This window comes from Microcebus murinus, chromosome 1, assembly GCF_040939455.1.
Source record: "Microcebus murinus isolate Inina chromosome 1, M.murinus_Inina_mat1.0, whole genome shotgun sequence".
NCBI lineage: Eukaryota > Metazoa > Chordata > Mammalia > Primates > Cheirogaleidae > Microcebus > Microcebus murinus.
In genome coordinates, this window is record NC_134104.1 from 152,403,385 (window position 1) to 152,418,635 (window position 15,251).

Consider the following 15,251-nt stretch of genomic DNA (forward strand, 5'->3'; position numbering starts at 1 on the left):
TGGACAAGAGGCAGGGACATAAGCTCGTATTTATGTTAAGAAACCCATTTCCAGAGTGGGTGGGTCTCGGTGAGAGCTGAGGGTGTTCCAAACAGGTCCTGGAATTGTTTTTGTCAAGCTCATCCAGATGAGAGACCTGCATTGGCCTGCGGGCCCCCTCTGCGCGGGCATGCCTAGCGTCCTCCCGCCTGAACCGCAGCGTTTCAGCCTCAAACTGCCGCGCGTGACCCGGGCACTGCCCGCAGCTGGTCAGCGCCCCGGGCCAAAAGCTTCCAGGACTTCCGGTCCAGATTCTCCTCCCTGCACCCTCCCCACTTTGTAAATCCTTTCCCAGTCTGCCGTGAAGTTGAGAATAGGTGGGAGGAGCACAGAGAGAGGTTGAAGGAAAAGAAAAAGTCCAAAGCAAGAACCTAAGAGGGCTTCCCACCTGCAGGTGATTCATGAGTGCACGTGGCCCTCCCACGTCCTAGGGTTCCACAGTGACGGCTTCAACCAAGTGGGAGTCGAAATATTTAAAGAGCAAACAATAAAAAATAACACAACAATAAAAACAATACTCATCTTTAAATAACAACTATTTATATAGCATCTATATTGTATTAGGTATCACAAGGAATCTAGCGATGACACGAAGTGTACAGGAGGATTGCGGAGGTTGTGTGCAAACGCCACACCATTTTATCTCAGGGACCCGAGCACCCCAGCTCTGGGTATCCACAGGGGGTCCTGGAACCAACCCCCCTGGGACAACTGTAATGTTGTGAAAAAACTGGTGCGGGAAGAGGGGAGGCCGCCGCAGCGTGGGCCAACTGAGGAGGAGCTGTGCCCAGGGCGGTAGCTGAGGGCAGCTGGGCTGGGGAGGAGGAAGGAGGTGGCTTTGTTCCAACAGTCACAGAAATGCTGCTCCCTCCTCGTCCGCCTGCCTCCCTTCCTTTTTCCTCCCCCCTTGGCTCCCTTCCTTCCTCCCTCCTCCCTGCTGAGGGCGAGGCCTTCCTCTTGGGTGCTAGCCAGGGACACGGGTCAGTGCCCGGCTGAAAGGAAGACCCACGCGATCCTCAGTGCCCTGGCCTTGTGATGCGGACACCCAGAGTCCGGTGACCTTCCTGGGGTGCTGTCTGCTCCAACACTCGCCCCATAGCTTGTCCCGCCTTCCTCCTCCTCCAGCCTTTCCTGCAGGAAGTGGGGCCACAGGGAAGCCCCTCAGGGAGGAAGACAGTGGCTCCAGGTCTGCCTGGGGCCCTTCCAGCTGGTCTCCTGGGCACATACCAACCACGTCAGCTTCGGTTTCCAACGGGTGGGCAGCTTTGGACAGCGGCTGTCTGCGAGGACGTAAAGACCAGGGAGCAGGGACACAGGAATGCGGGTGACGTACCGGGACAGCCACGTCCTTCTCTGTGTCTCTCCTCCCCAGCATGAGCACAGCGGCCCACTGGAGCAGGATTTTCAAATGTTGGAGCTGCAAGGAGCAACCACAGCCCCTCTCCACCATGTGCGGGCGCCGGAGGTAAAAGGCGTGTTCCAGCTATAGGTAGGTAGAGGGCAGAGCCAGACTGAAATTCTCTCCTCCGGACACGGACTCCTGAGCTCTTCTTTGGTAACATTTTGCCTGATGAGACCATGAGTTCTGCATCTTTCGAAATTTCTTGTGGAGTCTAGTACTGTTCTCTGAACGTGGAGCCAGAATCAACTGACCTTTGTCCTTGGGCCGAGACCTAGTCTGTGGGCCCAGTCCAGCCCGCAAAGGGAGAGCAGGGCCGAGCCCTCACTCTCTGAAGTGGACAACCTCATCTCCCACTGCAGGCCTGCCAGGGCCCGGGGGAGCTCGACCCGCTCAGGCACACGAGCAGCGGAGATGGCTCTGGACGCCGAGGTGTGGAAGCAGGTGTTCCAGGAACTAATCCAGGAGGTGAAGCCATGGCACAGATGGACCCTGACACCAGACAAGGGCCTTCTTCCCGACGTCCTGAAGCCAGGGTGGATGCAATACCAGCAGTGGGTCTTCGCCAGGTGAGGGGGAATGCGATGGTACACCTTCCAGAAAATTCTTGCTGATTTCTTACTATGTATAGTGGTTAGTTTTCTGGTTCCAGTCCATGCTTGCAAATGGAACACTATAGGAAGAAAGATGCCCATCATCCAAGAAGTTTGTTTTGTTTTGTTTCTTTGAGACAGAGTCTCACTCTGTTGCTCAGGCTAGAGTGCCGTGGTGTCAGCCTAGCTCACAGCAACCTCAAACTCCTGGGCTCAAGCGATCCTCCTATCTCAGCCTCCAGAGTAGCTGGGACTATAGGCATGTGCCACCATGCCTGGCTAATTTTTTCTATGTATTTTTAGTTGGCCAATTAATTTCTTTCTATTTACAGTAGACACGGGGTCTCGCTCTTGCTCAGGCTGGCTTTGAACTCCTGACCTTGAGCAATCCACCTGTCTCGGCCTCCCAGAGTGCTAGGATTACAGGCGAGGCCACCATGCCTGGCCCCAAGAAGTTTTAACTTCATTAAATTATAATGAACCCCCAAACAACAGCAGGCCTGGACACCAGCGCGGGCCAATGCCTGGATACAGAAAGCAGGCTGCGGGAATGAAACTGCAGCGGCAGAGGCGGGGGACAGCGAGGAAGGGCCAGGGGAGGGAGGGCAGCTATTCCACTCAGGGGCCGCACATGTGCTCCCCACCTGGGGAGACTCACGGGTCCACCACGGAGCCCCTGGGGGGAGAGCCCACCACCCAGAGGAGAGCCCAGGGAGAGGCCAGAAGGCAGGGGGCCGAGCCACACGCAGCAATCTTGCCCTCTCTGCCCTGAGCTGATGGAATCTTTTCTAAATAGGACTCTTGGAGATCATCCAAAGTCTCGCCCTCCCTCCCCCCCAAAAGTGGAGCCCCAGGGCCCGGGCAGGCGGTGTGGGGATTGCCCTCGGGGCACACAGGGTGGCGTCCTGGGACCCCGTGCTGCCCACGGCCCTTTCTGGAGTCCGGGCAGGGGAGTCGTCCTCACGGCCTGCGGCTTTCCCAGGCCAGGAGCTGGCATCAGGAGCATCGGAGCAAAGTCTCGGCCGTGTATTGGTGAGAACTTGGGCTCCGAGCCAGCGCAGGAGCGGAGCACCAGGACCCAGGGAGGGCGGTGGACTTTGGCTCAGAACACAGCCCAGGCCCCTCTGACGCCGGCGAGTCCCAGCAGGGTCTCTCACAGTGGGCGAAGCTTCTCGGCGTCTCCCCGTGTCTCATCCGCACGTTCAGCCCGCGCACTGAGGCCAGAACCCAGATCCAGGAGGGGCACCTGGACCCACTCATTCTTCCCGGCCCCCCAAGTCACATCCCGACTTCAGGTGTCCTGAGGCTTGGCTCAGCTGCAGGAACAAGTGCACCTGGAAATACCAGGGATTTAACCCACCACGTGGCTCCCGGGGTCACTGGGGCAGAGGAGGAGAGAGCTGGAACGTCTTACAGGGGCTCCCGTGGCCAGATCTGGAAGGAGCACCTATCACTGTCGGCCTCCTGTCATTGCCAGCTGGCCCCGTAGCCCCCACCCGACTGCCTGGGTGCTGGGGAGTGGGAGGCAGTGGCGGGTAATGTGGTGACCATTTAATGTCTCTGCCACACGCAGCCCCCTGCCTCACCTAGGATTTCTATCCTGGGTGCAGCCATATGCTTCCTGCCGCCTTCTCTCTTTACCTGTCCTAACGTGTCTTTGTCCAAATATCTTAGCCCAGAAAGTTGCCCTCCTGCCTGCCAAGACAAGGTGTCATTCTCTTGCACCCTGTCTGAGGCCAGTGGCACTGAGAATAGGAAGCTTTCCTGGCGACCTTGAGCAAAAGAGTTGGGATGGAGGGGGAGCGAGGGGAGCGAGAGCTGGACACTGGCTGTCCCGGGACACTGCAGACCAGGGCCCTGGGCAGCCAAGCGCGAGGTCAGCTTCACTCTAGGACCCTGGCCTGAGGGTCTGTGACTTAACACCCACTTGTGTCCATGTGTGGACTGCAGTCCCGGGTTCCAAGCTGATCTGGCTGCTGTTGCAGCTGTAGCCTTTGACTCATTTGAATTTACATTAGAGGCAACCTTGCTTTGGGGTCCTGCCTGTTACCCGCACTGGGTCTCTGGGCTTGGCGAGTTTTCAGAGCAGCCTCATCTCTCGAATGAGCACGTGGGACTTAGTAGACGCCCAAGGTCCCTCCCAGCTCCGACGGCTTATGATTTGTCAATCTCTCGGCAGACACCGTGGGGCACAGACGTGTCTGCGACTCAGCGGAGATGGGGATGAAGGCTCCGGAAGGTTTTCTACACCTAACCCGCAAGCCCAGCCAAGTCTCTGTGCTGTTGGCTGCTCCTTCCCCCTCCGGCCGCAGCCCGTGCGTGACTTGGCCACATGGCACCACGCTGAGGCTCTCGTCCTGTCTCCGCAGGTTCCAGTGTTCCTCCTGCTCCCGCAGCTGGGCCTCCGCCCAAGTCCAGGTCCTCTTCCACATGCACTGGAGCGAGGAGAAGTCCCGGGGCCAGGTGAAGATGAGGGTGTTTGCTCAGAGGTGTAAGAAGTGCTCCCAGCCTCCATTTGAGGTTCCTGAGTTCACACTAGAGAACATCTCAAGGATCCTGAACAACTTGGTGCTCCGGATTCTGAAGAAATGCTACAGAGAAAGATTTAAGTCGATGGAGGAGATTCCCATGATCAAGGAAGTGTCTCTCGAAGGGCCGCACGACAGAGACAACTGCGAGGCGTGTCTGCAGGGATGCTGTGCCGAGGGCTGGCTGGGCCCTGCCGAGGGCTGGCTGGGCCTTGCCGAGGGCTGGCTGGGCCCTGCCGAGGAGCCGCCAGAGCCCCGGTCACCGCCCCCGCCCCCGCCCCTGCTCCTGCCCCTGCCCCTGGAGACAGGAAGGTTGCAGCCCGTGGTGGCCTCCCTGTTCGCAGAGCCCACGCAGGCGATGAGCCTCCCCACTTCCTGGATCCCCAGAGCAAATGCCACCTGCCCGGGGCAGAGGGCAGTGGAGACCTGCCCCTCCGGTGAGCACTTCTCCTCCTACGCACCCCGGAGCCACACGCGCAGGAACATAGTAGGCACCTGCTGCGGCTTCCTCCTCCTCATCGTGGTGGTGGTGGTGATTATCAAAACCCTGTGAGCCTGGAAAACTTGACGCTGAGTAAAAAAAAAAAAAAAAAAAAAAATCAGACACAAAAAGCCACGTATGGTATGACTCCATGCATATGAAATGTCCAGAACAGGTAGATCTGTAGAGACAGGAGGTGGCTACCAGGGGCAGGGGGTGGGGGATGGGAGGCAACGACTGCATCAGCGTGGGGTTGGGAGGTGAGGATGATGAAGGGCATAGAGGTGGCGGCTGCACAGCACCGCCAATGCATGAAATGCCATCGAATTCTTCACTTTAAAAAGGTTAATTTTGTTATATGACCTTCACTTTACTAAATAAAAAGAACTTTATAATTTCGCTGAAATGTCTATGACTCACATACCATCTGGAAATCTTTTGAAGCCTGTGTGCCCTTTCGCCAGAAAACCCTGCACGGACCCGCTGAGGTCAGACTGCGGAGGCATTTGGGCTGCAAACCTGGGTTCCCAAACGGTGGTCTCCACAGGGAGCACACGCCCAGGAGAGCTGAGGCGGGGCGAGCCACCGTGTCTTTCTGTTTAAAGATAATTAGTACAAGTTGTCGGTTTATTAACACTGCACTCCCGGCCCACAGCGCTGTCACTCAGGCCCGCACAGAGCTTACCTAACGCTGCATGTTCTGCATGAAGCGCATCTGCGGAGCTCAGAGTGGGAACTCACTCACCACCCCCACGGGGAGGGAGTTCGTCTGTCTATGAGGGACCCACCCCCAAGTCACAGACTCCTCCCACTAGGCCCCACCTCCACCCTTGGGGATCAGATTTCAACAGAAGGTTTGGAGGCAGCGGGCATCACACCTCGGCACATGCCCGGCACCCTTCCGTGGAAACGGCAGCATTGCATGCGTGCTCTGAAAGCCCCAAGTGGCTGGTGCGCTGTTGCACAGCTGGCCGGAGCCCTGGGCCCGAAGCTTCCAGGACTTCAGGTCCAGAGTCTCTCCCCCGCACCCTCCCTGCTTTGTAAATCCTTCCTTACTCTGCCCAGACGTCGGAAGTCATGAGAGGAACATGGGGAGGTAGAAGGAATAGAAAAAGTCAAAAGGGAGGAATTAAGACGGCTCCTCAAATCTAGGTGATTCTAGAGCTGAGCAAAGCAATGCTGGGACACGACGCTGGAGGGGCACAGGGGGTCCTGCCACAGCCTGAGCCTGCCCGGGAAGGAGCTGAACCCGGGGGCAGTAGCTTATTTGGGCTGAAAACCCGAGTTCTCAGTTAGTGGTTTCCGCCAGGGTAGGTGCAGCTGAGGGGCGGGCGGGAGGCGCCACTGAGGAGGGGAGATAGCTTTAAAACTCCATTTAATCTCTCCTTAAAATTTACCATTTCTTGTGGCATGTTTTATCATGTATGTTAACATATCAGAAGAATGGTGTGCGTAAATATGTATATGATGTGTGAATAACAAATGCACACACATTTGGAGTGCATGCTCAGTGGTTTCTTTTGTGACCTCATGGTGCCACCAAAAACACTGGGGAACCCCTGTATTAAAGGACCAAGCGTGGAAGTCTGGACGGGTCCTCACTAGGACTCTGAAACTAAAATGGCCTTTTGAAAGTGTTCTGTTCCGAGTAACGGGAATAATTTTAAGACTCCTCACGTTTTTGTATCTAGAAATGTGACTCCTTCAATTTATTTAGAGGAAATGAAAGCAATAATTTCTTTCACTTGCCCCCACCCCAACCTCCCCCATCTGCCCGTCCGCATTGGCTGAGTTGTGGGTTGCCGGCACCCTGGGGTTCCCTCCTTCCGGAGTGCTGTCCCCGCTGGTCCCACCTCCCACCTGCCCCCTAAACCCACACGCAGCCATGCCATTTGCTTCCCACTCCTAGGCTTTTCTCACAGATTCCCTCTGCCTCTGCTTGGCTACATCGTGCTCATCTTTCCAGGCCCCACCGAGGGCCGTTGTCCCCGTGGTGTCTCCTTTCACACCCCAGCAAGGATTTCACTGCTCTAGTGCCATCGTCGTGTGTGTAGCACCTGTGACAGTCCACCCAGCTCTAGCGCTGACTGGCGTCCCCGTGAACCAGGATGTCTGGGGCAGGACCCGGCTCCCCACACCCCTCCCTGCTTCCTAACCCGGCGGGGAGCCATCCAACAGCCCCAGCTCGCTCAGAGGACAAGGGCCACGTGGCCAGATGCGCCTGCCACCTGCCACGTCTGGACTGAAAGCCGGGCTCCCTGCACCCCATTTGGGTATGAACAGCTTCGAAGTGGAAACCTGTGTTTCCCACTTCACCCATTTGCCATTTCTCCCCTCATTCGTGTCAACGTGTGGTCCTAACTCACTCTACAGCAAAGAACACGCTGCCTCTGAAACTGAAAAACACGTGTGTTTCATAAGCGACCAAGACTTGACCAACGCGTCATGAACAAATGGCCCTGGGTGAGCCTGGCCTCAGCAGACGTCACCACTGCTGCGAGTGACACACGGGGCGCTGGGAGGGACAGGCGGCTCTGCAGGGCCAGGCGGGACCGGGCCGGCCGGGACTGCTGGTGCCGGGCTGAGAGGCGCCCTCAGGACAGAGTCCTTGGCTTGCAGAGGGGTGAGGGCAGCGGGCTGGGCACTTTGTGGGTCAAGAAGGACCCTGCCAAGGCTTGGGTGGAGACACAGTGAGGATCTACCTGAAGGTGGGCCCTAATTCACATTTGCCCTCACTCGCAGGTTGTGCGGTCCGTGCTCCGGGGGCCGTTCACCCCCAGTCTCACTGGCTTTCACTCCAACTTCTGACTTCCCAGCACTGCGCGGCTGCGGAAATTCCTGGGCAGGCCTTTGGCCTCCCAGCTGTGGGTTGTTTGTTTTTCCTTTGGAGCAGCACCCCGTGCGTGCACATCTTGGGAATCAGCCAACTGGCTTGAGGAAAAATTTTGAATGCAAAATTTTAGGCCTCTTCTATTCCGTTCCTTCTTTCTTTCTGGGATTTTTTCCTTCAAATTCCAGGTGTTTATGCAGCCTCAAATTCTGCCTTCTGTCTCCTCAGTCAAGCAAAATGGTCACGTTCAGCGTTGCTTTATTTCCTGGGCTGCAATTTAGGCACTGTCCTCTAGTAAAACCGGGGTACACGGGGCTCACCCTATGGCTTCCCTCCTCCCAAGGACATCGTGGCCTGGCCATGTTGGTTGTTCTCCGGTGCTTTCTAGCATTTGCCTTCTGGTTTTTGTCCAGTTTTTATAGCTATTTGGGGGGATAGGATTGGTCCAATCCTAGCTACTCTGCAATGGCCAGAGCCAAAAAGACTTTGGCAAGCTGTTACTACAAACTCGCAATAGAGTTGTCAGATTTCTCACCTCTGGTCAAGGCTACTGTCTTCTAACACGAGAGTAGACGTGAACACTGAGACAGCCAACGTAGAATATTTCCTCCCTAAACGCCACTTTCACGAAGGGCAGCGCTGTCTAACAGAGATATAGACTGTCAGTCACATATGTAAGTTCAATATTTTCAGTGGCCGCATTTTAAAAGTAAATAAAAGTAATTTTACTTACTTTTGTAATTTTTATAGCCCATTTTATTTACCCAAATGTTTACAAAATATTATCATTTTCACATGTAATCAGCATCAAAATTCTGAGTGATTTTCTTCTTCTCATGCTAAGTCTTTGAAACAGAGTATGCATTTTTATGCTTACAATTTGGATGTTACATATTTCTGGGACATACTTGATCTGTGTTTAGAATTCATAAAATTTACGATTGAAAAATTAGGTTCACAGGTGCAAGTCGTTCATACATGCTCAGTCACCCTAGCCACATTTCACTTATTAGCCAGGAGTGGCTAGTGGCTACCACAGATCTGGGTCACTTGAATGAGAGAGGACTCTGCATCTGTGGGCTCCCAGGAAGTCCTCAGGCCACTCACAGGTGACTGCCTGTGACTGTCTTCCCTGGCCCTGTGGTTGCCAAACCCCGGGCCAGATTTTCCTCATCATTCATTGTGATTAACTTCTAAACACTTTACTATAGATACTGGTGTGTGTGTGTGTGTGTGTGTGTGTGTGTGTGTGTGCGCGCGTGTGCGCGCGCACGTGTGTTCATGTGTTCGCGTGTGTGGGGGTGCGGGGTGTGTCTGCTAACGTTTCTTCTATACCCTGTGTGCAGTCGCACGCATCCCAGAGGCTGGCAGTTAGCAGTCCTTAGCATCTAATAGGAATCCTTACTCAAGGCAGCTGTCGTAAGTTTCAAATAAATATTTCTGCAAGGGGGCAAATTGTTCATTAGATAAAAGATATGAGAAATGACTGTTTACTGGTGAAATAAGTGATGTTCACCATATGTGATTGTTCAGGCATCTCCCCCTCACCATGAACGGAGTATGAGAATCTGAAGTGCCCAGCGGCCCTACACTTTGAGAAGCGTGCCCTGGATTTAAACCCTATCTCCGTGTTCCCCACTAAACAGAGCATACGGTGGCCTGATACACGGTGTTCCCCTCCGTCAGAACACAGTCCTGTCTGCCTGGGGGACATATGCGGCGCATGTCTGGGCCACCTAAACACCTGAAGGCTCACAGACCAGGTGGCAGGACCAGGACCTGCTTGCCAGTGACTGATCACTGCCTTGGCAGAATCCAGTTTTTGCCCCTTGGTAGCAAGGTCTGGGGGAAGGCAACCAACACTTGCTGATGAGCACAGGGAGACCTGGTTGGTGGGGATGGCCGGACTGGCTTTGGGTGAGTCCAGATGCTGTTTACTGGGTTATGTCTTCTTGTTTTCTTGAACTTGTGGAGGTAACAAAATATGTTAATAACAACACAGGGCTAGAAACTGTTCAAGTTTAACATAGGAAATGATCTTTCCTTAGAAATAATCTGGCCATTGGTCTTCAAGGAATTCCCCAAGGAGTTTCTCCCTAAAAATCTTTTATCCTTAAGTCACTCACATCTCTTTTAGTTGCAAGATTTTCCTTCTTCCTACAGGCTCAGATATCACTTCCCAAATTCACGCTACATGTGGCTCAGAATAGCCGTCTGTATTAATCACATTTCTCAGAGAAACAAAAGCAATAGGGTATACAGGTGCTCCTCAACCTACGGTGGGATTATATTCCAATAAACTCAACATAAATTAAAAATATCATGAGTCAAAAATGCATTTAATACATCCAAACTACTGAACGTCATAGCTTAACTTAGCCTAGCCTACCTTAAACGTGCTCAGAACAGCATGGGGAGGGAGTATCATACCACAAATCACTAGCCCAGGAAAAGATCAAAATGCAAATTTTGAAATATGGTTTCTACTGAATGCATATCACTTTTGCATCATTGAAAGGTCAAAAATTTGAAAGTAGAACCATCATAAGTCAGGGACCATCTGTGTATAGACTTGTAAGAAGGGATTTACTATGGAAATGAGTTCACGTGATTTTAGAGGTCGAGAAGTCCCACAGCCTACCATCCCATCTGCGAGCTGGAGAACCAGGAAAGCCAGTGGTGTGATTCCATCTGAGTCTGAAGGCCTGAGAACTGAGGGGGGAGAGAAACGGTGCAATTGTGAGTCCCAGAGTCCAAAGGCAGGAGGGCAGGAGAAGATGGATGTCCCAGCTCCAGAAGAGAGCAAATTCACTCTTCTTCCACCATTTCGTTCTATCTGGGCATCTACGTGATTTCTGCCCACATTGGTGAGGATTGTCTTCTTGACTCAATCTACTCATTCAAATGCAAATCTGTCAGGAAACACTCACAGTCGCATCCAGAAATAATGTTTTACCAGCCATCTGAGCACTCTGCATGCCAGCTAAGTTGACACCTAAAATTGACCATCACACCTTCCTAGACTTACCTTCCCAGCTCGAGCATAACTAGGCCCTGAGCTTGTCTTTCATCTCCTCAAACTCACTAACAAGGAAAGAACTGGCAGGTGCTTTCACAATTTTTACTGTTCTTCTCAGAATTTTCTAGGCTATTTTGCTTGTTCATTTTCTGACATATATTTTAGAATCAACTTGTCTAGTTCTAGATTTAAAAAAAAGAAAGAAATTTAAAGGAAAAGATGTGGGGCGCGGTGTCAACGCCATCACAAGTTGGCGCCTGTTTTCGGCTTTGCCTAGAGCAGCTAACAAGTTCAGCGCACGCGCAATTGTCGGTTGCCCTGTGGCGCAAGCATGCAAACAAAGGGTCCTGCTATGGACTAATGCTTTGGTGGCTCGACAGCTGAGCGGCCTATCCCAGCTTAGGGGTTGTGCTTCTAGGGTATATAGCAGCCTGCGCGCTGCCGGGCTGGGTCTTCCGCATCATGTAAGTCTAAAGGGAACCCCATTAAAGCACTGTCAGAAGAACTCCGGTTGCCGCGTCTTCCTTGCTGGCGAGGCGGGCGCGACAAGTGGTGCCGAAACCCGGGAACCGAAACAACTTTGAAGCACCAGCGGAGACGACCTCGACAGAGGTGAGTTCAGAACTGACGTGTGGGACGGCCAAAACTCCCCTGCTTCCAAAAAATGGGTAATATTCCGCTGCGGCGCCTTTTGTGGCCTATTAAGAACCTCTTAGCATCACAAGGAGTGCACTGTGAGGAAAGGACCCTCATAAAATTTTTGAAGGAGGTGGACCATGTAGCTCCTTGGTTCCTCCACTCGGGTTCTTTAACTATTCCCTCTTGGGGGAAGTTAGGGCGGGACCTTCGTGGCGCAAGACTTTTAAAGCCAGGCACTCTCCTCGTTTACAACCTTATCATGAAATGCCTGCATGATGAGACTTCAGGCCCGCGCGTAGCAGCTAGCCAAAGAGCACTGAGTGACTTGCAAGAAGCAAGCTCAGAGAGAAGCAGTAAGGGAGGGACCGCGGTAAAAGGTGGAAAAAAGGAATGTAGAGCTCTAGAAAAGGAAATGCAGGGAGGGAAAGCGCAGCCCGATCTGCCTGATTGTGACCCCTTACCAGATTTTGACAATCTACATTTATCTGACACTGCTGACTCTGAGTCAGACTGCGACAGTAGCCCAGAGTCAGATGAGGAACTAGAAAAGAAAGAGGAACCAGTTTTTCAGGAAGCTGCCGGTTGTGAGCGGTACCGCCCACCTCCGCATGCCCCGGCCGCTCGCTGCTGGGGATCCTCTGCCCATACCCTGAAATACAGAAGAGCCAGTGTGGGTACCCCAGTGGCCCTTACCCTCTGAAAAGTTACTCGCGGCCCATAATCTAGTGCAAGAGCAGCTTACTCTTGGGCATCTTGAACCCTCTGAATCTCCTTGGAATACCCCTATTTTTGTGATTAAGAAAAGGTCTGGTAAATGGAGACTGTTGCATGACCTTAGAGCAATTAATGCCCAGATGCAGCTTATGGGGCCTGTTCAAAGAGGACTGCCCCTTCTCTCAGCTTTGCCTAAACATTGGAGTCTAATTATCTTGGACATCAAAGACTGTTTTTTCTCTATTCCCTTGCACCCTCAAGATAAAAGCAGATTTGCATTCACGCTTCCTTCCATAAACCATGAGCAGCCTGATGCAAGATATCAATGGCAGGTTTTGCCTCAGGGCATGGCTAACAGGCCCACTATGTGCCAACTTTATGTGGCCTCAGCTATCCAGCCGGTTAGGCAGAAGTTTTCAAAGGTAAAAATTATACACTATATGGATGATATTCTCTTGTGTCATTGTGATAATGGCGTACTTCGCCAAGCTTATGCGTCCCTTCAGGCTCACTTAAAGGAAAAAGGCTTGCTGGTCGCTCCAGAAAAGGTGCAAGAGGGAGAAGTAGGCGCGTTTCTTGGTAGTAGCATTCTCCCTGACAAAATTGTGCCTCAAAGACTGTCCATCCGAAGAGATGCTTTGAGGACCTTAAACGATTTTCAAAAACTGCTAGGAGATATCAATTGGCTTCGACCTTTCCTATGTCTTACCACAGCAGAACTGAAGCCATTATTTCAGATTCTAGAGGGAGACTCACACATTACGTCCCCTAGAACTTTGACTCCTGAGGCCCTTAAGGCTCTTCATAAGGTAGAAGAAGCCATTCAGAAGGCGCAACTGGTGCGCATTCAACACCATGATCCTTTCTCCCTCTGTGTACTCCCTTCTCCTACGCTCCCTACGGCAGTGCTTTGGCAGGATGGTCCCCTTTTATGGGTGCATCCTCAAGCCTCTCCAAGAAAGGTAATTGGCCATTATCCTACCTGTGTGGCCGAGATAGCTTTAAAGGGTATTAGTTTGGCTGTATCCCATTTTGGGCGTCACCCTAATAGCCTGATTTGCCCATATACTGCCAATCAGGTGAACACCTTATGTGCCACTCTTGATGCATGGGCCATATTGAGATGCACCTTCCCAGGGAGCATTGATAACCATTATCCCAGACATGCCTTACTGCAGTTTGCAATGCGGAACGAGCTTATTTTCCCAAGAGTAACTTCACTGCTACCTTTGGTTGATGCCTTGAATGTGTATACCGATGGCTCTAAGACGGGTATTGGGAGCTATGTCATTCAGGACAAGGTGTATACAAAACAGTTTAACTATTCTTCTCCTCAGCTAGTAGAGTGTGCCGTAGTCGGTCTGGTTCTCAGTACCATCACTGAACCTATCAACATCATCTCAGACTCCTTTTATGTGGTCAACGCAGTTAAACAGTTAGAGAACTCCTTTCACATTCTTGCCAAGAGTACTGTCTTTTCTGTGTTTACAGAAATTAGGAATACTATTCAAAATAGGAAAAACCCATTTTCCATTCAGCATATCAGAGCTCATTCCTTGTTACCTGGACCTATGGCTGCGGGAAATGCTATGGCAGATCGCGCCACTCGCGCCCTCTGGGTGTCTGATGGCCACGCCGCCGCCATAGACTTTCATAAACTTTATCATGTGCCAGCTGAAACCTTACGACTTAAGTTCAGCATCACACGTGCAGATGCTCGTGAGATTGTGCTGCAATGTCCAAGTTGTGCTCCTTTTCGCACCGTTGTTCATACGGGCGTAAATCCTAGGGGTTTGCGTCCTCTACAACTGTGGCAAATGGATGTAACTCATGTCCCATCCTTTGGGAAGCTTCAGTATGTTCACGTGTCTGTTGACACGTGCTCAGGCGTCCTTCATGCCACGCCTCTGGCTGGAGAAAAGGCAAGTTACGTTATCACTCACTGCCTAGAAGCTTGGGCAGCCTGGGGCAAGCCCCGGGTTATTAAGACAGATAATGGCCCGGCTTATACCTCAAAATCTTTTCAGCAGTTTTGCACTCGCTTGGGTGTGGAGCACCGTACCGGTCTTCCCTACAACCCTCAAGCGCAAGGCATCGTGGAACGTGCTCAAGGCACACTCAAAATGTACTTACAAAAACAAAAAGGGGGAGATGCCCTACAGCTAGGGCTATCACCCAAAGGACGCCTCTCCTTTGCTCTCTTTACTTTAAATTTTTTAAATTTAGATGTCAAGGGACGTTCGGCAGCAGACAGGCATGTCACGCCTGCTCCGCCACAGAAAGAATTAGTGAAGTGGAAAGATGTGTTGTCTAATCTATGGAAAGGCCCGGATCCAGTGATAATGAGATCCAGGGGAGCTATTTGTATTTTTCCACAGGACCAGGACAATCCCATCTGGGTGCCCACGCGGCTGACTAGAACGGTGCAGCAGCCTCTGGAGCAGCATGAAGACGTGCTGGCTACTCCTCCTGACGACAGCATGGATGATCGCGAGGATGGCAGCGGAGCCACGCTGGGGGATCCTGTCAGTGCTTCCTCTGCCGATGCCTGTGACACATAACTCACCAATTTTCCCCCGCCTCTCTTCTACTAATGTTTCCTTGGGCACTGCGTACCTGCCGTTGGACACGCAGAGTAGTAAACTGGAGGGAAATAGATCCTTCTCCTTGAAGGGGACTTTGTGTTTTGTGTGGGGTTAACGGAAGCTGCACAGACTTGGCTCCCCTGTCCTCAGTGGCTGGGGGTATGGCAGAAATCTTAGCGACTCTTTTGAAGGTTCTGTGAGGGTGATTACGGGAGGGCAAAACGCGACCTTTGCCCCTATACCTGTCTGGGTTTGGCCCCCGTTTATCTGGGTGGTATCCACGGAAAAACCCTCTGGTACACATGTGAACTGTTCCTCTAATACGTGCAATTATACATTGTGTTGGAATGCCATGTCTCACCCCTCTGCCATTGTTACCCGCTTGCCTAGATACATTCCTGTTCCTGTTGAAGCTCCTAGCTCT

The 15,251-nt window shown here is 52.4% G+C and overlaps 1 protein-coding gene across 1 annotated transcript; it reads left to right on the forward strand.

Annotated features, from left to right (window-relative positions):
• Nucleotides 1-1,005: 1,005 nt before the first annotated feature.
• Nucleotides 1,006-5,439, forward strand: RTP3 (receptor transporter protein 3). Its single transcript, XM_012771038.3, has 2 exons — nucleotides 1,006-2,007; nucleotides 4,401-5,439. Exons 1-2 carry the CDS (start codon nucleotides 1,853-1,855, stop codon nucleotides 5,110-5,112), a joined length of 867 nt encoding a protein of 288 aa, XP_012626492.2. The 5' UTR covers nucleotides 1,006-1,852; the 3' UTR covers nucleotides 5,113-5,439.
• The last annotated feature ends 9,812 nt before the right edge of the window (nucleotides 5,440-15,251 follow it).

Excerpts from the sequence above, each read along its gene's own strand:
- RTP3 (XM_012771038.3), top strand. The coding sequence starts at position 1,853 with ATGGCTCTGGACGCCGAGGTGTGGAAGCAGGTGTTCCAGGAACTAATC. Across the intron at positions 2,008-4,400 it reads CAGCAGTGGGTCTTCGCCAG|GTTCCAGTGTTCCTCCTGCT; the intron begins GTGAGGGGGAAT and ends CTGTCTCCGCAG.